The sequence below is a fragment of the Narcine bancroftii genome, chromosome 3 (assembly GCF_036971445.1).
Source record: "Narcine bancroftii isolate sNarBan1 chromosome 3, sNarBan1.hap1, whole genome shotgun sequence".
Classification (NCBI taxonomy): Eukaryota; Metazoa; Chordata; class Chondrichthyes; order Torpediniformes; family Narcinidae; genus Narcine; species Narcine bancroftii.
This window is the reverse complement of record NC_091471.1, coordinates 244957703-244984502: the sequence shown is the minus strand read 5'-3', so window position 1 is coordinate 244984502 and position 26800 is coordinate 244957703. Positions and strand designations below refer to the sequence as shown.

The 26800-nt window shown below is 44.8% G+C and overlaps 1 protein-coding gene across 1 annotated transcript in view; it reads right to left on the bottom strand.

The window, feature by feature from the left end:
* The window catches only part of LOC138756440 (noelin-2-like), a 101476-nt gene that overhangs the window by 68066 nt on the left and 6610 nt on the right, over nucleotides 1-26800 (bottom strand). The window contains exon 2 of the mRNA XM_069922932.1: nucleotides 13236-13382. Within this exon, the coding sequence (XP_069779033.1) occupies nucleotides 13236-13382 (147 nt within the window). The remainder of the gene's footprint in view (nucleotides 1-13235; nucleotides 13383-26800) is intronic.

Genomic DNA, 26800 nt, shown 5'->3' with positions numbered 1-26800 from the left:
TGGTGGTGGAGGCTGAAATATTAGGGGGTTAGACAGACACATCAATGGAAGAAAAATAAAGGGTTATGAGGTAGGGAAGGTTTAGTCATTTTTTTTAAGAAATATATGGGTTTATCACAACATCAAGCATTGAAGGGCCTGTACTGTGCTGTAGGTCTAAATTAAAATTAAATTAAATCATCCCTCAACTTAGCTGACTGTTGAACTCTCACATGGAATTTGAGAAGTAGGCGACCATAAGTTCTAGATCTTTACCTACGATGGAGGTTGCAAGACCTGCTGAGTTCCGCCAGCATTTCTGTGATTTTACTACGATCGCAGCGTCTGCAGACCTGCCTTCTTTGACCATAATACCATTAGCAAGTATACTCAATGCTCCTTTTCATATCCCGGATTCCAATCAAAATGGTCCTTCCCTGAACAAATGATCGATCCTTGTGAGCATCTGCAGGAATAAATTTCTTTCCATGACAGGGTGAGGCTTGTGAATGCATCACGTTTTCTGCCTGGAGATGCCTCAGGTCACATTCTTGTCGGGTGAATATTAATAGCCTTCACCAAACCTCGCCTCCCCAATCAATTTGAACCCTGTGAACAATCAATTTTACTTCTTAATTGAATTGTGAACACCATAACAGGGGTAAGTTAAGAAAACAAAAATTAAAATTCTGCCTATTCTGCAGTTATTATTCCTGGATTCAACAGGGAATTCTCCAAATCACTACCATTAACACCCACTACTCTCTGCGTAAAAAATATTATCCTTGACATTGCTCCTAAGCTTTCCTCCCCTCACTTTGCATAGATGTCCTCTGGTGTTTGCTACTCTCGCCCCAGGAATAGGTACTGACTGTCCACCCTATCTATACCTCTCATAATCTTATAGAACTCTAGTAAGCCTCCTCTCATCCTTTGTCACGCCAAAGTGGAATGCCCTGGCTTTGTAACCTTACCTCATAAGACATGTTCTCCAATCCCAGCAACATCCTGGTAAATCTCCTCTGCCCTGCCTCCAAAGTTTCCACATCCTTCCTGTAATGAGTTGACCAGAACTGAACACAACATTCAAAGTGTGGTCTAACCAGAGTTTGATAGAACGGCAACATTACCTCAGAATCAGAACCAGGATTTATTGTCATGAACAAGTCATGAAATTCGGTGTTTTGCTGCAGCGTCACAGAGCAAATATTCATATTATAACCATCTTACGACATTACTGTAAAATATAAAAATAATAGTGCACAAAAAGTAAGGTGGTGTCTTTGGTTCATTGATTATTCAGGAATCTGATGGCGGAGGGAAAGAAGCTGTCCTTGTGCTCGTCTTCAGACTCCTGTACCTTTTCCCCAATGATAGCAGAGTGAAAGGGGCAGGGCCTGGGTGGTGGGGGTCTTTGAGGATAGAGGCTGCATTTTTAAGAGACCGTCTCATGTAGCTGTCCTCCATAAAAGGGTTGAGAATGGCTAGACCAAAATAACAGAATTGACTCTTCCCACCCCCCACCCCCCCCACCACCCCCACCCCCTTTTTTAAATTTGGGCCCCTGCCTGCTTTTTGCAGGTTAAATCTTTGCTCTAAAGAGCGGTGCATGATCGACGGAGTTTCTCCAGCAGTTTTGTGTGTTGAAAAACTGGGGGAGGACAAGAAAATTGAATCACATTAACAAGACTTGCTCAAGTTTTTTTTAAGGCAACAGACTACTGAAATCTTTAGCTTCCTTTGGGAAAATGCCAACATTATAAATCATTCAGAGGAGGAGGCGTGAAGGTCTCAGGGCTCAATCTCCAGTGCCCAAAGGGGGTGGGGGTGGGGTGGGGGGATGACGACAGTCTACTGCCTCTGACTTGAAACTCAGATATACTTCCCTCTGATAAGAAAAGAGAGGAACCTGATTCCCTTCCCTGGGGCCCAATTAAATTGGCCAAACATCTGTTTATCACAGAACCACTTTGACTTGGATCAGCAGCTCCGAGTCGAGAGAGTTGCAGCGTAATATAGCCTGGAAAGGGCTCACGACTGGCTTCGAGCACTGAAGGTGCCCTGGTCATATCGGAGGTTTGTTTCTGGGGAGCTGTTAGTGGATCGAACGGGGTGCAGATGCCGTGGGAGTGCTTGAGGCAAATCCACAGGCACTCAGTGGCTCTGAAAGGGTCTTTCCTTTGGGTCTCCTTCCCTTACTAGAAGGGCTCTGGGCAATGCTCATGGTGACTTTTATGGCAGGCAACAGGAAAGTTTGTGTCACATTACCATATAACAATTTACAGTACGGAAGCAGGCCATATCGGCCCTTCTAGTCCGCACTGATTTACATGAAACTCCACTAGTTCCACCTACCCACTCCCTTGCTCATTACCCTCCAACCCCCTCATCCATGTACTCATCCAACCTCCTCTTAAATGACAGAACTGACTGTGCCGCAACTACCCCTTCCGGTAGATCATTCCACTCAAACCACTCTCTGAGTGAAGTAGCATCCTCTTATATTACTCCTAAAGTTTTGCCCCCTAACCCTCAACTTATGACCCCTGGTTCCAATCTTCCCTATCCTTGGGGGAAAGAGCCTATTCATATCTACTCTATCTATTCCCTTCATCATTTTTAAATACCTCTATCAAATCCCCTCTCAACCTTCTACGCTCCAATGAATAAAGACTCAGTCTACTCAATTTTTCTCCGTATTCAAGATGCTGCAATCCAGGCAGCATTTTTGTAAACTTTTTCACCCTCTCTACTTTATTTATATCCTTCCTATAACTTGGACCAGAACTGCACACAATTCTCCAAACTTGGCCTCACCAACTTGGCCTTAAACAGTTTCAACATCACCTTCCAGCTCCTATATTCTATGCTATGATTTATAAAGGCCAGCATACCAAAAGCCCTCTTCACCACCCTATCTACATGGGAATCCACCTTCAAGCAACGCTGAACCATTATACCAAGATCCCTCTGTTCCTCTGCATTCCTCAATGCCCTCTCCTTCACTGCAAACATCCTATTTTAGTTATTCCTCCCAAAATGAAGCACCTTCACACTTATCTACATTAAACTCCATCTGCCAACTTTCAGCCCACCTTTCCAAACAATCCAAATCCTTCTGTTCTCCATGAAAACCCTCCTCACTATCTACAACTCCCCCTATTTTTGTATCGTCCGCATATTTACTCACCCCATCATCCAACTCATTAATATAAATGTTGAACAACTAAGGACCCAACACCAATCCCTGAGGCACACTGCTCGTCATCGGCCTCCATCCAGACAGACATTTTATATATTTTTACATGTCAATAAAAGGGATTTTAATCTTGAATCTAAATGGCCTTAAGTGAATAAGTGAGTTGCAGAATTTGGGAGTTGATGGAAATGTGCTGAAAATGAAATGGGATCAGGTCAGATGTGAATAAGGTAGATTTGCCACATATCTATCTCCCTCTGTATTCTTTCACAACCTTTTCAAGATGTGTTCCTCCATCAATTTTTGCATCATCAAGCTTGCTGATCAGCTCATGAGTGACTGGATAGGCAGGGGATTTTTTCCGCCAAAGCCTTGGACGTTAGAGGGAAAGGCACAGATAAAGTGAATGGTCACAGTTTTTTCTCCAGGCTATGGAGCAGGTCTTAAATGGGAGGACTTTGATTTAAGATGAAAAGGGTCAACTCTTTTCCACAGCGAGCAGTGGACCAAAGGCAGAGGTAGACAGGCACGTAAATAGAAAAGGTTGACAGGGATGTGGGGTAAATGCAGGTGAATGGACAAACTCAGCTGGGCTCCTTGGTTGGCATGGACATTGGGTGGAAGGGTCTGTTTCAAGATTCTTTTTATTGTCACTTAATATTACAAATTATAATATACAAGAAATTTCCTGTCTGCTACAAGGCAAACTAAGAGTCACCGTGAGCATTGCCTGACGCCCCTTGAGAAAGACAAGCAAAAGAGAGTCCCTTCAGAGACACTGAGTGTCCGTAGATTTGCCTTCAGCGCTCCCGTGGCCGCACAGACTCCTGTTCTATCCATTGGCAGCCTGAGCTCCAGATCCGAACTTCCAACTCAATCGGGAAGCCCCCGAGGCCCTTTTACCCCCAGTGCCCTCTTGAATCCCGGTTCCATTACCTTGTTGCCATGACCCAGTCTCCACCAGCCCGCAGCCTGTGTGGGTCCTTTGATCGCAGGTTACCAGTACCCTGTGTGGGTCCTTCAGCCGCTAAACCCCTACCATGGTCATCCTCTATGCTTCTCCTTCTCACTGGGGTGGGGGGGGGAGTTGGGGGTTGTTTTCCCATATCTGGCACCCTGCAGTGGTCCACTGCACCCCAGAGTCTGCAACCCCTCACGGCCATGGGCAATTCACACACTGAGCCCAGTTTAAGGTTGCTGTCACATGCACAAAAGTCCTGAAAAAAAAAACCACAACAGGTCACACAGTGCCCATAAAGGGCAACCAACATTTCGGGCCTGGGCCCTTTGTCGAGGTATGAGCAAAAGACAGGGAGGTGCTTGAATAAAAAGGAGGTGGGGAGTGCAAGAGGAGAGGGAGGGAGGAAGGGGCAGAAGGAGGAGCACAGGCCCCCCATCGAGTTCATAGGTGGGAGGGTAGAAGAGAAAACAAATCTGAGAAGTGATGGTGGGGGGAGAGGGAAGGTGAGGGGAGGGACAGGAAGGGGAAGGAAAGCTATAGAGATAAGGATAGAGAGAGGGATTTAATAGAAATTGGAGGTCAATGTTGATGCTGTCTGGATGGAGAATGCCCATACAGAATATAAAGTTTGTTTTGCAAGCAGTCTATCTGGACATCTCATACATAGTACATTAGACCTGCAGAGTCGCAGAAACATCAGGTAGTATGGAGCAAAAAGAGCATTTTTACTGCTTTACTGTGGTCAGCTTGATTCAGGAGTCCTGAAATCTGGTGGTGCGTGATCTCGATCTTGTTAATCGTCCTCCCCGGTGAGAGGGGAGGGAAGAGAGTGTAACTGGGTGGGACGAGTCTTTTAATATGTAGTCTTCTTTTCCAAGGCAGCGGGAGTACAGATGGAGGGGAGGGGGGGTTGGTGGGATGGCCTGAGGCACATTCTTCACAACCCGCAAGGCTTTGGGATAAGTTATGTTGGAGAAACTCAGGAGGTCAAAGAGTGTTCTTTAGAGAGCAAAGATTAAAAAAAAAGACAAAACAAATGTCTTCATCAAGGAATGACTTAAAATGTAGGCAGGCCCCCAAACAAAATAGTAGGGGGAGGAAGGGCAGGGGAAGAGCATGGTCCCACAGGCAGGAGGTGGATAAGGTAGGGAGGGGACACCAACAAATGGGGAGGGGGGATGACTCTGTGAATGGAGAGTGAAGGGATTGGAGAGATGGAGGAAAGGAAACAAAGGGAATGGGAAGGGAGGGAGAATGGGGAGTGGGCTACCAGAAACCTGGGAAGACAATATTAATGCTGTCCGGTTGGAGAGGGCCCAGATGGAAAATTAGGTGTGGCTCCTTCAATTTATAGATGGTATGGGAGGAAGCCCATATAATCACAGGTGGAACATGCAAACACCATGCCATCAGCACCCGAGGTCAGTGTTGAACTTGTGCAGCAGCAGGTCTATTAGTGCAGCTGTTGTGCTAAAGATCTGGTGTCTACAGCCCCTTTCACACTTGCCGGTGATCCCAGGAAACAACGGCCCATCGGCCTTTAAAGCGTCTGGCGTGAAAGCAAAATCAGCTCAACGCCAGCATCAGATGACATCATCTAACACCGGGGATCGACAGCCTCGACCCCAAGTTCAATCACCGATGTCAGCGTTGAAATAATTTAAGTGTGAAATGGACAATTGCATGCTGACCCAAGTTTTTTTGCACGAGTACAGGAACGGGAATGAAGAAAAGATTAAAATGAAGGTATAAACTTTGCTGTGGGAAAGTCACGGGAGGGGGAGGGGGAGGGGGAGGGGTAGGGGGAGGGGGAGGGGGAGGGGTTGAGGGAGGGGGAGGGAGGGGGAGGGAGGGGGAGGGAGAGGGAGAATAAATAGCAATAGCAGCCAATTTTTGGTAGCACCATCAACTTTCCCACACTGCTTAAAAATTGTCCTCTATTTATTACTAGCACCTTGCTATATAGGTGGGCACAACAACAGGGCTAATACTGTGCTGTACATTAAGCTCAGTTATATTATACTTAGGCAAGATTAATTTTGTTCAAATATAAGATCATAATACATTGACCAGGATTTAGGGCAGGTCCAACGTAGCTCGATGCGTCTTGACGTCACCAGTAGAAGGTAGAACAGTCCTAACCCCCGGGGATGGCTCTTTGCAAGTGGGAAAGCGTTCAGTGCCCCAGTTAGGAGCGGTCAAGTGTGAAAAGGTAAACCCCTATTCCTATCCCGGGACACTGAATGGCTAATTTAGTGGGGTACAAGTGACCATCCCTCACAAAAGCCACACAGGCAAGTCTGCAGACGCTGGGGGTTGTGGTGGGGTACACAAAAGCGCCTGAGAAACTCAGCAGGTCCATAACAGGCAAAGAGTATCCAGCGTTTCGGGCCAAGGTTTGAGCAAAGGGCGAGCATGTGCCCCAATTGAAAAGGTGGGGGGGGGGGGAAGAGCAGAGGAGGGATAAAGAGGCAGGGGAGGATTACAGGCTAATAGGTAAGAGATGGATATGGGTGGGAGGTGGATATAGGCTGGCACAACAACAACAGGGGTTGAAGGGCTGAGAAGTATAAGGTTAGGAGGTAGCTCTATGGATGGTGAGGGAAGGCTGTGGGCGAGTTGGAGGAAAAGGAGACTTGAGGAGTCGCATAACAGAAACTGGAGGCTGATGTTAATGCCATCTGGTTGGCGAGTGCCCAGGCGGGAGGTTAGGTGCTGTTCCTCCAATTTGCGGGTTTGGGAGAGGCACATGTCAGTGTGGGAATGAAAAAAATGATTGGCCACTGGGGGAAGTCCCCGCTATTCCAGAAGGTGCGCACCGAAGCGATCTCCTAGTCCCTCTGGTGAAAAGCAGGCCACAACGGGAGAACCGGCTGTAGTAGATGACCCCCGCAGATTCACAAGTGAGGCATTGCTTCGCTCGGAAGGAATATTTGGGTCCCCTGTAGTTATCCAAAGGGAAGTTCAGCATTCATGAGAGACTGATTGCCACTCTTCCTCTCTCCACTTTATTCCGTTGTATCAGCTCAAAATAAATCCACAGACATGACACTAATATTTATCCCTTATCATTCTGATGTCTAAATTTACATTTTAGCATATTGAATCTGGATTCTTTATTTGCTAAAGCACTTTGATGGTTTTAAACTCTCACTGCATAAGCCCGCATGAGGATTAATGTTCACTCTGCTGTCTTGCTTCTAATTAGCATAGAATTTGCAACCTATTTCTAAGATTCTTGTGTAATTCTATCTGGGAAGGTGAGAAATGGGAGTCGTCCATCCATTTTCTGCCATGAAAAGATTATGTCGTCCAGCTACCTGCGCGCACTATTTTCCTGCTCTCTCCATTTGTCACTCTAATTTGCAGACTTTGGGTTTGGTTGACCGAGCGCCCCCTCCCACCCCCTCGCACTGTCCTCAATGGCAGGCCGTTCACCACCCTCTGAAGAGATTTCTCCGCATTGCAGTCGTAAACGGAGAGATCAATTTCCCTATGTTCAACCTGTCGAGCCCTCAGACCATATTTCAGTCAGTCACCCCTTCATCCCAGAGAGGCCCTAAAACTCTGCAGGAGAAAAGAAGTGGTTCGCGTGACATCGGTGGGAGAAAAGGATTGGTCAGTGCTTTAAGATCTTCAAAATTTTATTTACAGCACGGTAGACATTGATCCTGGCTATTTAAGCCCATGCTTTCCAATTACACACCAATTAACCTACAACGCCATGCTGCTTTGGAGGGTGGGATGAAACCAGAGAACCCAGAGGAAGCCACACAGACACTGGAAGAATGTACAAACTCCTTACAGAAAGCGCCAGATTTGAACTCGGGTCGCTGGCACTGTAATAGCGCCACGCCTACCACTAGGCCAGAAATCTTCATCAGGACTGTCCGTGAAGTGTTTAAGTTTTAATGACAAATCCTGGCTCAAAACGTCGATCATTCTTTTTTTTTTCTCCCAATGGCGCTGCTTGGCCTTCTGAGTTCCTCTGGGTTGTTTTATTTTGCTCCAAATTCCAGCATCTGGAGTCTCTCATGAGATTCTAATCTATTCAATCTCTCCTTTGAACAAACCCACCCACCCCAGGAGCTTGTGGAGTTCCTGCGGTTTGTTAGATAAGGAGACAAAAATTATACAGGAATCCCTGGTGTGGTTTTTCCAAGGGGCCCATATATTTGGAGCAAGGCATCATTACTCACGTATTAAAATCCTGCACTGATATAAAGTTTGATCTTGAGATAGTAGCTCTGAAATAATGAGGTCCCAAACTACATGTGATCTACCTGTTTTATGAAGAGGGCGCACAAAATCATTGAGGACCCCTTCCATCCTGCACCCAACATCTTTCAGCTGCTCCTGTTGGGGAAGAGATTCAGGTGAATCAGAGCCAGCGCCACCAGGCTGAGGAAAAGCTTCCCCCCACTAGTTTCCCCATCCATTCTTTGCCTTACTTACAGAACGTTTGGTTGACCTTAGGATGAATCAAGTCTCAACAGATGGATTCTAATTTATCTCTGAAGTTAAACAAGTCCGGGGAAGCTGATGGAAATTTCGCAGACATCCAGAAGATGCTCTGGGCTGTGTCTCGGAGCAGAGATTACTTGCCATCTGCACCTGATCCAAGTTTGGATATTTTCTTCAGCGTGACACCCGCCACCCCCCCCCCCCCCCACCGCCTCACCCACAGCAGGGTTCAGCAGTGGGGAGGGGAGGAAGAGTGGGGAATAGCTCCTGGTTCAATTCAAGAACCATCCACGTGAATAAATGCTTCACTTCAATGTTAGAACCAGAATCTCTTCCCACAGGCGGTGAGAACGCTGAAAGACCAAAATAACTGCTCACACTAACCATCTGAGACTCTTAAACAAGACAATGTTTATTTCTATCTATGAATATTCCTTTGGAATGTAATTCATCTGAACTCTTTGCAACGTAAATGCATGGAAATTCAAATTATGGCAAAATGCAAATGAGGCAACATTATCCTGAATTTTATTCTGAAGGTTTTGGCTGATTTTTTCAGGCTAAAGATACAGTTGGTCACAACATTATAAATCCTATTAGCTTTTCCAAATTCCTCAGCTGATGGATTTCTCAAGCCCAGCTGTCATTATTATAGTAACTAATTGCACTAGGGCACCTACATGAGCAGCTACCTCATCATGGAAATATGTCCGTTAACTAATTGGCCCCCAAATAGGGAAGGCCCTCTTTGCCATCACTACTAATAAGTGAGAAAACAGCTCCCAAAATGAAACTTTTAATAGTTGCTTGTTAAATAATAATTTACAGTGTTGGCCGCACATCAGATCAGAGGAGGCAAGGCGATGCCCATTCTGGGAAGATGGCTCATTATTGAGCCAGCCCGCGGAGAAAGAGTATCATTCAGGTGCTCATATGTTGACAAAGGGCCTAGACCCGAAACATTGGTTATATCCTTAATGGCTTGTCGTGACCTTCTGAGTTTCTCAGACGGGGGTAAAAAAAAACACTGGAGAAACTCAGCAGGTCAAACAGCGTACTTGATATAGCAGAGATAAAGATGCATAACTGACATTTTCATCCCGAGCCCTTCATCAAGGTACAGGCAAAATATTGGCAGGCTCCTGAATAAAATGGTGAGGTGGAGGGGACCAGGGGAGGAGCAGAGGCTCACAGGTAAGCGGTATTAGGTGGATAAGGAGGGAGGGCTCAATAGTGGATGGGGAAGTAGGTGAATATGGAGGGAGTTATCCACCCATTACCTCCTTCCTGTGGGCCTGTGTTTCTCCCTTCTCCCTCCCCCTCACCATTTTATTCAGTGCCTGCCTACATTTTGCTCATACCTTGTTGGTTATGTGTCTTTAATCAGAATCATAATTTATTGTCATGGACAAGTCATGAAATTCAGTGTTTTGTGGCAGCGTCACAGTGCAAGCATTTACATAAACTACCTTACAACTATAAATGAAAATGGTGCACAAAAAGTCAAAGTGAGGCAGTGTCTTTGGTTCATTGATCATTCAGGAATCTGATGGCAGAGGGGAAGAAGCTGTCCTTGTGCTGCTGAGGCCTCATCTTCAGGCTCCTGTACCTCAGAGTGAAGTGGGCATTGACTGGTTTTTGAGGATAGAGGCTGCTTTTTTAAGACACCACCTCATATGGATGTCCTCGATGGAGTGAAGACAGGTGCCTGTGAGTTAACAGCCCTCTGGACTATTTTCCTTGTCCTGAGAGTTGGCGCCTCCATACCAGAGAGTGATGCAGCCGGTATCACTTCTACAGTACACCTGTGGAAATTTTCTAGAACCTAGGTGATGTAACAAATCTCCTCAAACACCTCACAAAGTATAGCCGCTGGCAGGCCTTCTTTGTGATCGCATCGACATGGAGTCTCCAGGACAGATTCTCAGAGATGTTGACACCCAGGAATTTGAAGTTCTTAACCGTCTCCACTATTGAGCCCTTGGTGAGGACTGGGTCGTGTTTTCCAAGCTTCCTCCTGAGGTCTACAACCTTGGTTGAGCGCAAGATTGTCGGCATGACACCCAGGGCTGGAGCCAGAACCAGTGTTAGAGGAGGGCATTAGGGTAACTGGGTGGGGCACAGTCTGGCAGTCATAAACTTGGGGTAGGGTGGGGGTGCTGGCAGTGGCTTACCTGCCAAGCGGACATAAACCTCCTCTGACACAGCAGCCAAAATTGCTGCTTTTATTTCGTGGAGAGTGCACGCACACTGCTACGGACTACCAATAGTTTGATCTAAATCAATGCAATATTCATTTTGACTCTTTTCTAGGTTTAACTTTTAATTGCCACATTGTCTGGCAGCTGAATTAACTGATAACATAATTGAAATAATTAAATGCTATTTGGCTAACAGCCAAGGTCAACATTTCTAAATGCATTTTATTCCCATAGGCAAGGAATAATAATATACTTTAAAATTACTCTTGCTGTTAATTAAGCTGCAAAGATTTTAATTTCTGTGTTTTAAATATATGAACCTTGCATTAATATGTGAGAACAGCAGTGATTTATGAACTGATGTTCTAAACTGCAGTGTTTCTGGGTGAATTATTGAGTTAGACTCTTACATTTCAGTCTAGGGACACAGATTCTAATGCAGACCAAAGGTGTTGGGGAAGATAGGGAATATGTCAAGGTATTGGAAAATGGAGGTGAAAATTTACCAGAGGCATTGGCTGAGGTGCAGAGATTTCACTTTTTCCTGACAGAAGATTAAATAGAATTGAATACACACAGATCATTTTGACATTACCTGCTAAGAAAGTTGATAAGCAAAGGTGAATGAATTGAAGGCAGAAAATTATAGGTTCTTGATTAGGCCAGGGCACCAAAGGCTATGGGGAGTAGGCCAGGCAGAGGGGCTGAGTGGGGAAATGGATCAGCTCATGAATGAATGGTGGGACAGACTCAATGGGCTGAATGGCCTATTTCTGCTCCTATGTCTTATGCTCAAAAGAGGAAACATTTCATTATAGGTAAATTTACTGATCTGTAAAAGAGGAATCATTTACAGAAATGTGGGGATATCGGCAGGGAATGGGAGAGTTCTTCCACAGAGATGGCAAGGGACTGAAGGCCTTCTATCCTGTGTCCTATGAATAAATAACGTAAATACTTTTATAAAACAACAATAATTTCTGCCTCAGTCAGAGCAGGGAGAACCATTGGACCATATTACATGGCAGCACTGAAACAGGCCTTTTGGCTTTTTAGTCTGTGCCGAACTTGTCCCACTGACTTGCATCCGGTCCCTATCCCTCAATACCCCTCCCATCCATGTATTGGACCAGAATTTTCTTCTATATCAAAATTGAGCCTGCATTTACCAATTCAGCTGGCAGCTCGTTCCACATTCACATGACTCTCTGCATGAAGAAGTTCCCTCAAATATTCTCCCTAAACTTTTTCCATTTCACTCTTAACCCACGTCCTCTAATTTTTATCTCTCCTAACCTCAGTGGAAAAAGACTGCTTGCACTTGCTATGTCTATACCCATCTCTACCCATTTACTCTATCTCCATCTATACACTCTGTCTCTATCTATACTCTGTTCCCTCTATACACACTAGACCAGTGGTTCTCAACCTTTTTCTTACCACTCACACACCACGTTAAGTAATCCCTATGCTATTAGTGCTCTGTGATTAGTAAGGGATTGCTTAACGTGGTATGTGAGTGGGAAGGGAAGGTTGAATATCACTGCTCTAGACCCATTGTTACAGGAATATTTTACTTGAGAAAAATTGTCATTGGCCCATTTCCTTTGGAGTTCTGAAACCGTGCACATAACGAATCAATTAGGGACGATTAAAACAGTGGTTTTCAAACTTTTTATTTCCATCCACAGAAAAACACAAATACACATACAGTCAAATCCTGCACAGTATGCATGTAAATACACAGCACGGGCAAACACACATATACACACACACACACACACACACACACACACACACACACACACACACACACACACACACACACACACGCACACACGCACACACAGACACACACACATACACACACACAAATACACACACGTTCACACACATGCACACAGAAACATACGCACACCCATATACACACGTGTGCATATACACATGCGCATATATACACACAGACACACATAAACACACACACATACACACATACACACAACATACTACACACATCATACACACACATCATACACACACACACACACACACATCATGCACACATAGCGACAGACAGACAGACACACACACACAACACACACACACACACACACACACACACACACACACACACACACACACACACACACACACACACACACAGAGTCAAAGACACAGATATAAACATTGTCTGCAAGTTGCTTGTGTGCTCAGTTACTCTTGCATCTTTGAGACCTCAACAGATCAAAGATAGGCTGGGAGGTAATATTGAACTAGCATTGATCACATCACGGTTTGAGCAATGGTCTGACTTAAATTAGCACATAAATGTTTGCCAATAAAGTACCTAGCCTTTTTCACTAAGTACTGTGTGGTAACTGTTCCCAGCAACTGCCAAACACTCCCCAGTAAACGAATGGCCAAGTTGTACCTTCTCCAGAAGCTGCCGCAGTTGCTTACTGTGTGCATCACGTGAGCACATGCTCCGCTGGGCAACCACCGCACACACGCACTTCCCATCGGGATCCTGGGCCGAACTATATATCTCCCAGCCTTCCTCAGGGCTCGGGAAGAGAGTCTGCAGAGAAACAACAAAGAGTAAACCGAAACATCATCAGGTGCTGCAGGCCTTGTTGAAGGTGGGATGTGATGGGCTAGCTCTTTATTTGACCAGACACAATGGTCCTCCTCTATGCCAGGAACGTCCTATGATTCAGGGGTCAATGTCATGGGAAACCTTTCCTGGTCAACAGAACCTAACCAGAACAAGGCCACACCACACCCACGGAAAGATCCTATGCATGCCATTGAGGTTTGAAAAAATGTTTCCAAACCTTGACTTCTGGCCTGCCACAGATTTTAGGTCACATCCTCTGACCCTGGACTCCCCTCAGCTGTGGTCTGAACTTTTTTTTTGTCAACATTCTCCTGAAATCCTCAATCAAGTCACCCCTAACTCTTCAACAGGAGAACACATGGAGACAAGCGGACAACTGCCCCTTTGCAGTTGCCTGCAGGTGCTTGAAGTTAGCTCCTGCATGGCTAAACACACTGAACCTGGAGTTAAACAGGAGCGTCTGCAGACGCTGTGATTCTAGTCCCATACACAAAAGTGCAGATAGCCTATGGGATGTTGGGCCTCATTCATTGGGGGGTTGAGTTCAGGGGTCGTGAGGTAATGTTGAAACTTTATCAATCTCTGGTGAGACTGTACTTAGAATGTTATGTTCAGTTCTGGTCACCTCATTACAGGAAGGACATGGAAGCTATGGGGAGGGTGCGGAGGAGATTTACCAGGATGTTGCCTGGATTGGACAAATAAGTCTTGTGAGGCAAGGTTAGTTTCTCTTTGGAGTGGAGAAAGATGAGAAGTGATTTTATAGAAGTCAACAAGATTGGGAAAGTCATAGTAAAGGAAAATAGTCAACACCTTCTTCCCAGGGCAGGAGTAGCAAACATCTGTATAAAGTGAAAAGAGGAACTTTTAAGGTAAGACTTTTACGCAGAGAGTTGTAGCCATCTGGAATGCATTGCATGGGGTGGTGGTAGGGGCTGGAACAATAGGGTTTTTAAGAAACACTTAGACAGGCAAATTGTTCATTTAACTAGGCCAACAGGTGGCCTAGAGACATGGCACCTGGCCTACTGACATTCGACAGCCAGGTGGGCCCAGAGGGCCCATGGTATAAATCAATCTCTCTCTCTCTGTCTCTCTCTGTCTCTCTCTGTCTCTCTGTCTCTGTCTCTGTCTCTCTCTCTCTCTGTCTTTCCCCAAACAGTATTGTGCCTGTGTTTTCCTTTCGTGCAGCCTTCCACACCTAATTTCTCCTCATTTGTCAGGAAGGCGCAACAGCGACTGCATTTCCTGAGAGAACTAAAGCCGGTAAGACTACCGGCCGCCATTACGTCAAACTTCTTCAACAGGAGCTCTATCAGGAGCACCTGGCCAGCTGTGTGGTACGGTCGCTGCACAGAAGGAATACGAGTTGTTGTTCCTCCAATTGGCAGGAGATCTCAATCTGGCAGTGCATGAGACGTTTCGGAATAGGAATAGGGAAGGGAATTGAAACGATTGGTCACTGGCGAAGCCGAGGTGCTTGACAAAGTAATTTCCCAGTCTGCGTATATCTCCCTGATGTAGAGGAGGCCACAGCCAGATGTAGTAGATGACCCTTGCGGATGCACAAGCAAAGTGTTCTGAATGCTCTCTGGTAGGGGTGTGGAGCGGGGGGAATAAACTTTGAGCTGCATCCTTAGGGAAGGGGAGAGGGCACTGTAGCCAAGAAAAGAGTGACAATGGCCATCTAGTGTGAGATCTAATGTGTGTGCCTATGATTGATTGAAGATTAAACCAAGGGTCAGACTATCCTTCTGCTCGGTGCATGGACATCTTATGACCCCATTTCAAAGGAGACAAAAGAATTCTCCTTGTATTCCTGGTCAGTATTTTCTCTGGGGTAAAAAACAGACCAACTGGCTATCATGGTTTTCCTGTGTGTTAATCAGATGCTGCTTTCAAGGAAACAGAAAATACTTTCAAAAAGGACTTGAGACAAGGAAGGAGCAGGAATTGGCTTTAAAGCCCAGGAACTGAATCTTGGTCGATCAGAGCCAAACCTCAGCCCCAGCTTCCTGCCTGTTTCTCAGGACCCTGCACCTCCGATATCTCGATCATCTCTTTGAACAATTTAAACGATTCATTATCCTCCGTGGCTCCTGTGTCTGCAATTCCATTGATTCATCTGATCTTCAGCTGCAATAATGCCCTTAGTTTTACCTAAAGCTTTTGGATCTCCTGAGGTTTTCCGGGCTCATGTGCCTATTCTGTTGGTCTCCCAGAATCATAGGCAGCTCTTGCCTGACGGCCAACCTCAGCAAAAATAAATCATTAATTACGTCAGGGATAAAAATGAGCAAGTTCAAAGTGGAAAGGTTCCTGGAAATTGTAGGTGAGAAAATGTCATCCTCATGCCACAAGGAGAGAAAAAACAAAGAAGAGACAACAAAATGGGGACAGCTCTAGGCCACCAGGGCCCATCATTAAATCAGATTATGTCTTATCCACTCCAGTTCTCGTCTCCTCTTCTGTGCCGGATTCCCACGACCGCCCTTCTCCCAATTTTTCAAAAATGGATCGACCTCCACCAAACCTTTCTAATGATCTGTCCTCCCCAACTCTCCGGGAAGAGAATTCCAGATGTCACCCATCCTCTGAGAGATCTGCACATTTCTCAGCTTTAAAGTCAAGTTTATTCTCACCAGATTGCACGAGTACAATCCGATGAAACTGAGTTGTAATGATATGGTTTATTGTATGTACTAGCCAGTACAGGCACGGGTTGGCCCGCCCTCCTGACACCCTTTCCTAGACTCCTCCTTGGAGGCCATAAAGGTTGAGTCACCTCTTCCCTGCACTTCCCTAGTTTGGGCCCAAGCCAGCAAGTCTTGTGTGTAATAAAGCCTATCGTTCCCCTCAGTCTTTGTCTCTGTGATTATTGACATGTTCTTTGGTCCTTGGTGCCAAACACGCAGACACACCATTGGACATAACACACATACAGACAAACATGCAGGACAACCGTTCATATAATTAAATAACTAGACAGATATATAAATAAATAGTGTTTTGTGACTATGAGAGTCTCGGATGGTTGAGAAATTCCTTTGATTGTTCAGCAGTTTCACTGCCCGTGAGAAGAATCACCCCCCCCCCCCCCGTTGCATCTTATTATCATGTCTTCCCATTCAAGATTCTCCCACCCCAGAAATTATTTTGACATCTGCCCCATTACGTCTCATTACAACCTTATATAATTTTTTATAAGATCATCCCTCGTTCTCTAAATTTCAGAAAGTCCTGATCCAACCATTTAGCCTTTGATATTAGTCAACGGAGTTTGAAGTTGACTACTGTAGGTTAACTACTGACCTATTAACCTAACCTCAACACTGGAAACTATAGAGTCATATTTTCAGAGACACAGAGGCCCTTCAGCCCACCCATGTTAACGCTGATTCTTGAAGACCCACCTGCACTGATCCCATTTACCATCAAGATCCACAGCGTAGTCTTCACTCCATTAAGGGCATTGGTGTCTGAAGAAAGCAGCTTCAATCATCAAGGACCCTCACCACCCAGGCCATGCCCATTTCTCTTTGCTACCATCAGGAAGGAGGTATATGAGACTTAAGATGAACATCCAAAATAGCTTCTTCTCCACTGCCATAACATTTCTGAACCTGTTGACACAACCTCACTTTTTTTTCTCTCTTTTTTACACTAATTATTCATTTTTAGGTACTGAATTTCCAATAAATTTCATGATGTTCACGACCACAAATCGGATTCTGATTCTGATCTCTATGCCTCAGCGATTCATGTTTTCATTCATAAACAGTCATGCGCCGCATAACGTCCGTTCGGGCAGCGTCCAACCGCATATACATCCGTGGTCCAATAAGGTTATAATAGAGTTCAGAAATCCCAATCAGAGAACAAGATTTAGCGGACGTGGCTAGAGAAAGTGAACGAAAACAGCTTCTCCGCATACAACACGGACATCTCAAGTCTCTTATATACAAAGCGATTGCGCTGCCAGGTGTATAATGGTGCAGTACATGTATTACCTATAATGCACATGTATTGAAAGTCATAATAAATGTCTATGTTACTGGCTTATGTATGGACTGTACTTTCTATCATTATTTTAATGTGAACTTTCCCTACTTACAAATAAAACATTTACTGTGTAACAGTGTAAGCTTCGACTTGAAGGCAACGGCATCCAATCTTGTGAATGGCACATCCCTTGAGTGTTGTAGCTAATATGGTGTTCGCACAATGTCCAAATCGCAGAATGTATCAAGGATGTTAGGCGACGCAGGACTGAACTTGTTAAAATTTGTGTGAGCCACCTGTCTCAGATTTCAACCACCGAGTGAAAATAAAATCCTCATTGTGAAGGTCAGGCAAGAGTCAGTGTGTATTTATTAAAACAAGATCAAGTCAGACTACGATCTAGGAGTTCTTTATAGATGTGATTGATGGAATAGACCATTGAACCAGTGGTTTTGGATTTTCTGAAGGCTTTAATAATATCACTGACAGGAGGTTAGTCAACAAGGTTAGATCACATGGAATTGTGGGCAAGACGTGAACATTGAGTGGGAATTGGTCAACAAACAGAATGCAAAGAGTCAAGCCAATTTTATTGCCATCTGATTGCACAAGTACATCTCGACGAAACAGCGTTCTCCAGTCCTCGGTGCAAAGCATGCAGGCACACATACACGAAAGTCCTTGGTTGAAGTAATAAACACAATGCTGGAGAATCTCAGCAAGTTAAATAGTGTTAAGTCTTAAGCAAAGGCTAAAATACCTCACCGACGTTTCGGGGTTGAGCCCTTCATCAAGGTATGGAAAAATGTCGGCAGGCGTCCGAACAACCAGTGACCTCCTGCCTTTGGTACTGTGCTCCTCCTCCCCCCCAACCCCCAACTCTCCTCCCTGCCATTTTGTTTGGATGCCTGCTGACATCTTCCTAAGACTTGATGACGGGCTCAAGCCCAAAATATTGTATCTTTATCTCTGTTATATAAAGTAAAATACACTGTTTGACCTGCTGAGATTCTCCAGCTTTGTGCTTTTACTTAATACACATATTCAGTCAAACAATACATAAACAGGACAGATATTCATATGTACAAATGATGGAGAAGCTCAACAGTGTCCTTTATATAGCAAAGGTAAAAATATATAACCAATGTTGTGGGCTTGAGGCCTTCATCAGCGTATGGGAAAATGTCGTCAGGCATCCAAACAAAATAGTAGAGGATGGAAGGGGTGGTCACAAGGCAGGAGGTGATAGGTGGAGGAGGGAGGGAGGGGACAGCAGAGACACAAGGAGGAGACATGGCTGGGTGAAGGGAGGGAGGAGAACTGGAAAGGGGGGAGGGGGAAGAGGAGAGCAGGTCAGCAGGAACTAGGAAAGTTGATGTTAATGGAATCTGGCTGGAGGGCACCCAGACGGAAAATCAGGTGTTGTTCCTCCAATTTACGGGTGGTCTTGGTGGGATAATACATGAGGCCATGGACAGACGTGGGTGTGGGAGTGTGATACAGAACGATTACTGTTGTGGACAAAGCGAAGGCACTCAGTAAAGTGATCTCCCAATTTACCTTCCCCTGTGGTTGCAGGAGGTACCACATTTGCTCCCACACCTCCTCCCTCACCTCAGCCTGTGCTCCAAACAGGCCTTTCAAGCAAAGCAACACTTCACTTGTGTATCCGCGGGAGTGATCTACTGCATCTGGAACTCCCTTTATGGTATTCTCTACATTGGAGAAACTGGGTGCAAATTGGGAGATTGCTTCGCTCCATCCGCTACAGTAACAGACACCTCCCAGTAGCCAACTATTTCAGTTCTGTGTCACACACCCACAATCATGTCTGTCCATGGCCTTATGTACAAGATCACCTGCAAGTTGGAAGAACAGCACCTGATTTTCTGTCTGGACACCCTCCAGCCAGATGATATTAACATCAACTTCTCCGGTTTCTGCTGACCTGCTCTCCTCTTCCCCCTCCCCCCTTTCCAGTTCTCCTCCCTCTCTTCACCCAGCCATCTCTCCTCCCCATGATCTCAGCTGTCCCCTCCCTTCCTTCTCCACCTATCACCCCCTGCCTTGCGACCGCCCTTCCCCTCTACTGCTTTGTTTGGATGCCTGCCGATATCTTCTCATCCTCTGGTTTGTACCTCATCTACCCTCAGTGGAAAAAGCTGACCTACATTTACTCTGCCTGTCCCCCCTCATAATTAAAAAAAAACTACCAAATCTCGCCTCATTCTTCGATGCTCCAGGGTATAAAGTCCAGTTTAACCTTCCCCTGTCACTGAGTAACAAGTAACGAGCCGTGTGAGTGGGTGAGAGCACAGAACTTCAAGGGAAAGCAAGATATCTTTCACTTCTACACAAAGAGAAAAGCAGAGTAACATTTGAACAAGAACAAGATTTCAAAGGGTTCTAAAGGCAAAGGAGGAAAAACCCAACACCCAACCCCAACCCACCAATTTTCCCCTGCAGCCGCTGCAACCGTGTCTGCCTGTCCCGCATTGGACTTGTCAGCCACAAACGAGCCTGCAGCTGACGTGGACTTTACCCCTCCATAAATCTTCGTCCGCGAAGCCAAGCCAAAGAAGAAAAAAGAAAGACACAAAGCACTGAAATCTAATGTGCAAGTGCCACAAACCATTAGGAAGGTAATTGGATGTTGGCCTTTACTATAAAACAATAACAGAACAGATGATTTAATCCAAATATAGAGGCCCTTTGTGAGAACGCACCTGGAGGACTATGTACAGTTGTGGTCTCCTTGCACTGTAATGTTGCTGCAAATCAATGAATTTCAGGGGGGATCAGAGGTGGAGAGGGTGAGCAAATTTAGGTCCTTGGGAGTCACTATCTTGGAAGATCTTTCCTGGACCCAACACACTAATGGCATCGTGAAGAAAGCTCGTTAGCACCTCTATTTCCTTGGGTTTACGTATGACACCAGAAACCTCGGCAAATTTCGACAGAGGTGTGGTGGAGTGTGTGCTACATCACAGTCTGGTATGGGGACACCAATACTTCTGGAGGGTAAAGCCTTCTAAAAGGTGGAGGGCACAGCCCAGGGCATTACAGGCAAAACCCTCCCCTCTTTCGAGTGCGTCGACAGGGAACGCTGCCGTTGGAGGGCAGCAGCAATCATCAAAGACCCTCCCCACCCAGCGCACGCTCTGTTCTGGCTGTTGCCATCAGGGAAGAGGTCACAAAACCTCACCAGGTTCAGCAACAGCTGCTACTCCCTCCACCGTCAGACTCCTCAACGACAACACAATCAGAGGCTTTTGTGCACTTTATTGATTTTCTTTGTTCTACCTGTATTGTACAGTCACATTATTTACATTCATTGTTTGTTTCCAGTTCTTTTATTTGTTTACGTGTAATACGCTGCGTACGGTTTATTTTTTGCACTACCAATTAGTGGTAATTCTGCCTGGCCCACAGGAAAAAGGAATCTCAGGGTTGTACCTGATGTCAAGTATGCACTTGGACAATAAATATGAAATCTAACATTAAATTCTGATTCAATTTCAAGTTTATTATCATCTGATCGCACAAGAACAACCTAACGAAACAGCAGACACACAACCAGACATAACACACATACGGACAAACAAATCACATGCAGGACAAATGTAGAGTAAATAAATAAAGATTGTTTAGTAAAGAGTCTCGGATGGTTTGTGTGAGCAGTTCCTTTGGTGGTTCCGCATTCTCACTGCCCATGGGAAGAGATTCTAATTCTAACGTGGAAGTGAAGCAGATATTTACTTGACTGATTCTTGATTCAGGTATATGGAGCAGATTTGGAGGCAAAAGAGATTGGAGATGCTGGCGTCCCGAAAAACACCAGAAAACAGCCCGAAAAACACCAGAAAATGTCAGTGATCAATCTGCATCCGTGGATTTGAAAAGTGTAAATCTTTCCCACGCACTTCCTCCTGTTCTATGTCGGGAACTTTTCCGAATCTCCATCTCTGCTGATGCAGGAGCTTGGCTCAAAATGTTGACCAGAGAACATTGAACATTACAGCACCATATAGGCCCTTCAGCCTTCTATAGGGGTGGCACCGATAGTGTAGTGGTTAGCATGACAACAACAACTCAAGTTTGAATCCAGAGGTGCCCAGAAGGTGTTTGTAGGCCTTCCTTCTATTAATGGCATCTTCAAGAAGCAGTGCCTCTAGAAGGCAGCCTCTATCAAGGATCCTCACCACCTAGGCAATGACCTCCTCACACTGCCCTCAACATGACAAGAACGGCTTCTTCCCGTCCGCCATCATATTTCTGAACGGACAATGAACCACAGGCGCTACCTTATTTTGCTCTTGAAGTGGCCCTGATTTCTCACAGGTTACAAACAAATGAAGACTATGCTCCCCCATTTTTTTCAACATACCATGAAGCCCACTTCCTCTTTTATTAGTCACCAGCTACAACTCACCAAACATCACCCATCTAAACTCCTTCGACCTTCTCATTGGATCACCGCCACACGGGAGATCATGACGCTCACTCTCCTCCCGATGAAGGTAAATAGGCGACCGTGACACACTAGTTACTAATTTTTAAAATCCTACATTTATGGAATTGGTCATTTTCAGTAGTTTTGCGCCTTGTGTACTGCTGCCGCGTTTCATGACACATGTCCGTGATTCTAATTCTGATTTGGCCACTGAACTAGACAGTCAAGTATTTCAATTCAGGATTGAGAATAAACACCCGACGAATCAATGATATCCACAAAATGAAAAGGATCATGGTGAGTTTTTAATGTTTGTGACAAAGAACAGATTTCCCATGGTAAATGCTTGACCTCCACTTAACTTCGAATCCCTCCCTTGGTGAGTTTATGGGCAAAGCGTTTAATCAATGCATTGGAAAGAATTTGATTGATGGAAGTTGACAGAAAGTTAAGCTGGCCTGACAGGTGACACAAAATAAATTCCTTCCAGTGACATCGATCTGCCACAGATCAATAAGATGGAAAACAAAATACTTGTGGGTCAATGCTTGTGGGTTTGGGGCTCCCTGCAAATGGCTTGCATTTTTAGCAGACACGTAGTCAAGACGTCATCGACAGTCAAACTGAAATCATACAAGATTTCATTCAAAGACATGTACGGGGAGATAATGAGCACTAGCAGTAAGGTAAATTTAAGTGTCAAGAAACTGACCGTTGTGATGGAATATTTGGAGATGCTTTTGGGAGATAAATTGGTAAAATTAGAGTAGGTTACATATATACAATACACTTTAAAACACATCTTATTTGAAATACTGAAGAATTCATATTCAGTGACTTTACAGAAACTATGGTGATTGCTATGCACATTTCACAAGTAGGTGCTAATTGAAATGACATCATGAAAGAATAGTATGTTGTCTTTAAAGCAACAAGTAGGAGACACACCACCTATTGATAGCTCTTTGCAAGGGTTTTGACAGAGTGCTCAGAAAGATCACTCCTGGGTTCTTGTTTACCTAAAACAACAGATGGGAGCAGAAGACTAACTCCTATTGTTTGCTGGAGAAGGTGGGGGGTTTTTCAAGTGAGAAAGTGAAGGACATGTGGCTGGCATTTTGAATCTCAGATGGAGAGAGAGAGTAAGAGACTGAACAGTGTCAGCCAGGAGAAGCTTGTTGGAACTGAAACAGAAGCTCCATAGTGGCAGATGGCTGGAAGCACTATCTGTCTGATGTTTCTCTTGGAATAAGGGAAACAGAAAGGAACTCTGTGATAGCCTGAAAGAAAGAGGTTATCATCTGGAGAATCCTGATGGGGCAAGTTTCATCAGCAAGACATTGAGGTGACTAATGGTGGTACCTCAGTTGTGGAGTTCCTAGAACAACATATTTTCTCTGCAAACCTACAAGAACTTTCCTGAAAGGTAAACATTTACCTTTTGAGCACCAAAGCCTGGTGAACTTTATACATGTTAAATTCTATGCAGAGTATAAGAATTGCCTGGAATCAGTGAATTTGGAAGAATAAGAAGTGAGATTGAACTGTGAACCAAAGAACTTTTCTTAAATTTGCATGCTCGTTACATACACGTGCACTTAGAACTAGAAGGGGGTTAAGTTGGGTAGCTAAGTTAAGGTTTGATTCTGTTTTCATGTTTAAAGATAATTTTAAACAACTTTTGTTTAAGTAACTACTTGTCGTGGTGAATATCTATTACTGCTGGGTTTTGGGGTCCTTTAGGCTCGTAACATTTTATGGGGGCTCGTAAAACCGTCAACAATGTACTCAAATCCATGACGTGTGTTCCATTTATCCTGTCCACATTGAAGCACATTTTTCTGACCTAATCAGTAATTAGCACGGTTGCACAGAGATCCTTTAGCCAGCTCCAACACCTGAAGTCCTACCTTTGTCCTACAATGGGCAAGGATCGATTGTTGACTTGGGTCTCCATTGAAAGACAGTGGGCTACTGAGGTAGATTCTAATAAGGTAATAGATAACTGCCAGGATGAATCCGAGACGAAAGATTGTTGGAGTTGATTCATAAATTTGTCATATGGCTTTGTTTTGTTTTCATTTTACATTTAAAATGTAAAATAATTAACTAACACGTTTTTATTATGTTTTGATTTTAAGTGCAAAATAACAATTATGTACTTCCTTTAAAACTGTGTCTTTCCTGTATTTTGATGTTAAATACAAAAATGAATTTAAAATGATTTGGTGTGAGTCACTCTCCCTACGTTTAGAACCTGGCTACGCCCCAGCTGCAAGACTGCCATCAGTTTGCAGAGGCAGAGATCACAGGCCGTATCCAAGCCTGGTATGCAGGTGACCAGCATGTTTATGATGGGCTGAAAAGCCTCTGCACTGTGCTTCATGATAGTATGACTCGGCAGTAATTTGGAGCAACATTCGGACCCGCATGAGAGGGGATAGGAAGGGAAGGGGCTGGGTGTTGTTCGGAGGAAATATGAGCTCTTGGTCACTGCCATGGGGAGGACTAACATTGGGCGAGCATTGACTGAGAGTAGGATCCAATGAAACAATGTGCAGTGCTGATGTAGATCATAGAATGTTACGGTGTTAACGAAGCCCATTGAGTCAAGATATCATATCAACTCAATTCATCCACTGGAGTCTCAGAATTTTACTGCATGGGAACAGGCTCTTGGGCCATCTCCTCCATGCTGACCAAGATGTCCAACCAAACATTTGTGTGTATTTGGACCAAATCCCCCTAAACCCTTCCTGTCCTGAACAAAATGGTGGGGGGGGGGGGTGAGGGCAGGGGGAAGATCACAGGCCCACAGGCAAGAGGTCGTGGTTGTTGTATATGGGGGGGGGGCGGTGAGAGAAGACCAAAATGCTGGGAAGTATTGGGGGAGTGGGTAGCTCTTTGCATGTAGAGCGAAGAGGGTGAGTAATTGGAGGAAAGGAGATAGAGGAATAGGTGTTAAATATATTAGAAATGAAATGGTTCCTTTATTCAATTTCACATTCACCTCCAGAAGTTGCAGAAACAGTTTACGTGAAGACGGAGGAAGTTCCTAGCCCCTTTAGAATACTTCTGGAAGGTAGACTGGGAAAAAAAGCCCATTGTCCTTGATATCAATTTCAACAATCAATGATTCTCCAGGCAAGAAAATGTAATTTTTACATCTTGCATTCAATTTAAAGAAGTTTCGACCAACTTCAACAAGAATAATTAGATTTGGAACGAAGCCATCTCTGGAAACACGGTTAATTCGATCCAGACCTGCTTTAGGCACTATCTTGCTTTCTTTTTCAGGGGATTGGGTTTAGCCCAGGTGTAGCATGTGATTAAAGGTGATTGCTTTTGATATTGAAGTTGAGGCAGTGGAGGAATCTAAAACTTGAGGACCTGGCTGGAAACTTGGGAGAGTTGCCCAGAGAGCGATGAGAGATATGACCTGCTCCCAAAAGAGCCTGATTAAGAGGAACAGCAGAGAGGGAATGAAGGGGAAGAATTGGTGGAAGAACTCTGAAGGCCAGGCGGCAACAACAGGTGGGGATGATCAAGTACTTATGTGCTTTAGATAGAATTTGCGTGATTTTACCGGTCTGAAGAATGTCCGACGTGTCGGCATTGGTCATTTGCAAATGAATGACCAAAAGTCAAGATCTCCATTTCCTCACATGGGTTTAGACAGCATACTGGAAATGCGGTGATTAAAGAGGCGGGACTTGCAACACGCGTCATCGATGCGTGCTGTTCATTAGCCCGTTGTTCATGGATCGCCTGCAGTTAGATTGCAGGCATTCTGGGAAATTTACTAGGGGTCGAGGTAGTAAAATATCGGAACTGAAATACCACCTTCATTCCCGTTCCGACCTTTTTACACAGCGTGCGTTCCGGGAAAATGGCAATAATTTCCTGGAACACAGCAGCTGCGTTAAAAAACATAAATGTTTCAAGGCTGGATCCTCCGTCAAGGCTAGAGGGAAGGGGGAAATATTCTTCACACGGCTGCCATCAGGAAGGGAGGTACGGGAGCCTGACGGCGAGCACCCAACAGTACAAAAAACAGCTTCCTCTCTCCACCGCCCACAGACTTCAGAATGGACAATGGACCACAGACACGACCTCACTTTTTCTTTGTTTGCACCAGTTTATTTTTTTAAATAGGGCTTTTATGGAAATGCAATAGCAATTTTACTACCTGTGATGCCCCCACTCTTTCCAGTTACCCTAATGCCCCCCCGCTAAGATTCGTGTCTCTTTTTCTGACACTAAGAGGAACTTCAGGCAATTTTCTGCCAATAAAGAATCTATCTGCCTTACAGCAGGCAAAAGGCAATTTTGTGTAATGTGACACTGCTTTTACTACATGACAATAAATTTAATCTTGAATCCAGTAGACTTAAAAAATGACAGGAAAATCAGAAATCTAGTTTATATGTAAAAAACGGTACGTGATAGGAATTTTTAAGGTGATTTTCATGATCAACAGCTCGAAATCCACAAAATACACCTCAAATTGTTCAGGAAGCAGATTCTCTGTTGTCCAGTGTAATGGGGCAATCATTTTGGAAGCCCCTCATTGGTTGTAATGAGCTTTGGGGTATTCTGACAAAATCTTTTGGATGGTTCATCCAACTCCTCGCCATGCCCTCTCATTTAGATCTAATCTTCTTGGGCAGATGCTCGGGGTGGTGGGAGGAGGGGAGGGGTGGGGGGGGAACCTCACTGGACCCTGCTGTTCGGAGTCCCCTGTCACCTGGGTCGAGGCTAGGCCTGCCCCCTCGCAAATCTGGGCCGAGGGAGCGCACGGCTCCAAACCTTGTTCGCAGCCTTCGACAGAAGGCAAACCTGAGCAAGGCTTTTCCAGGTGTGAATGGTGGTGTTGTACATTGAACTTTAAAATATTAATTAGAAGCAAATAAAAATCAGGGAA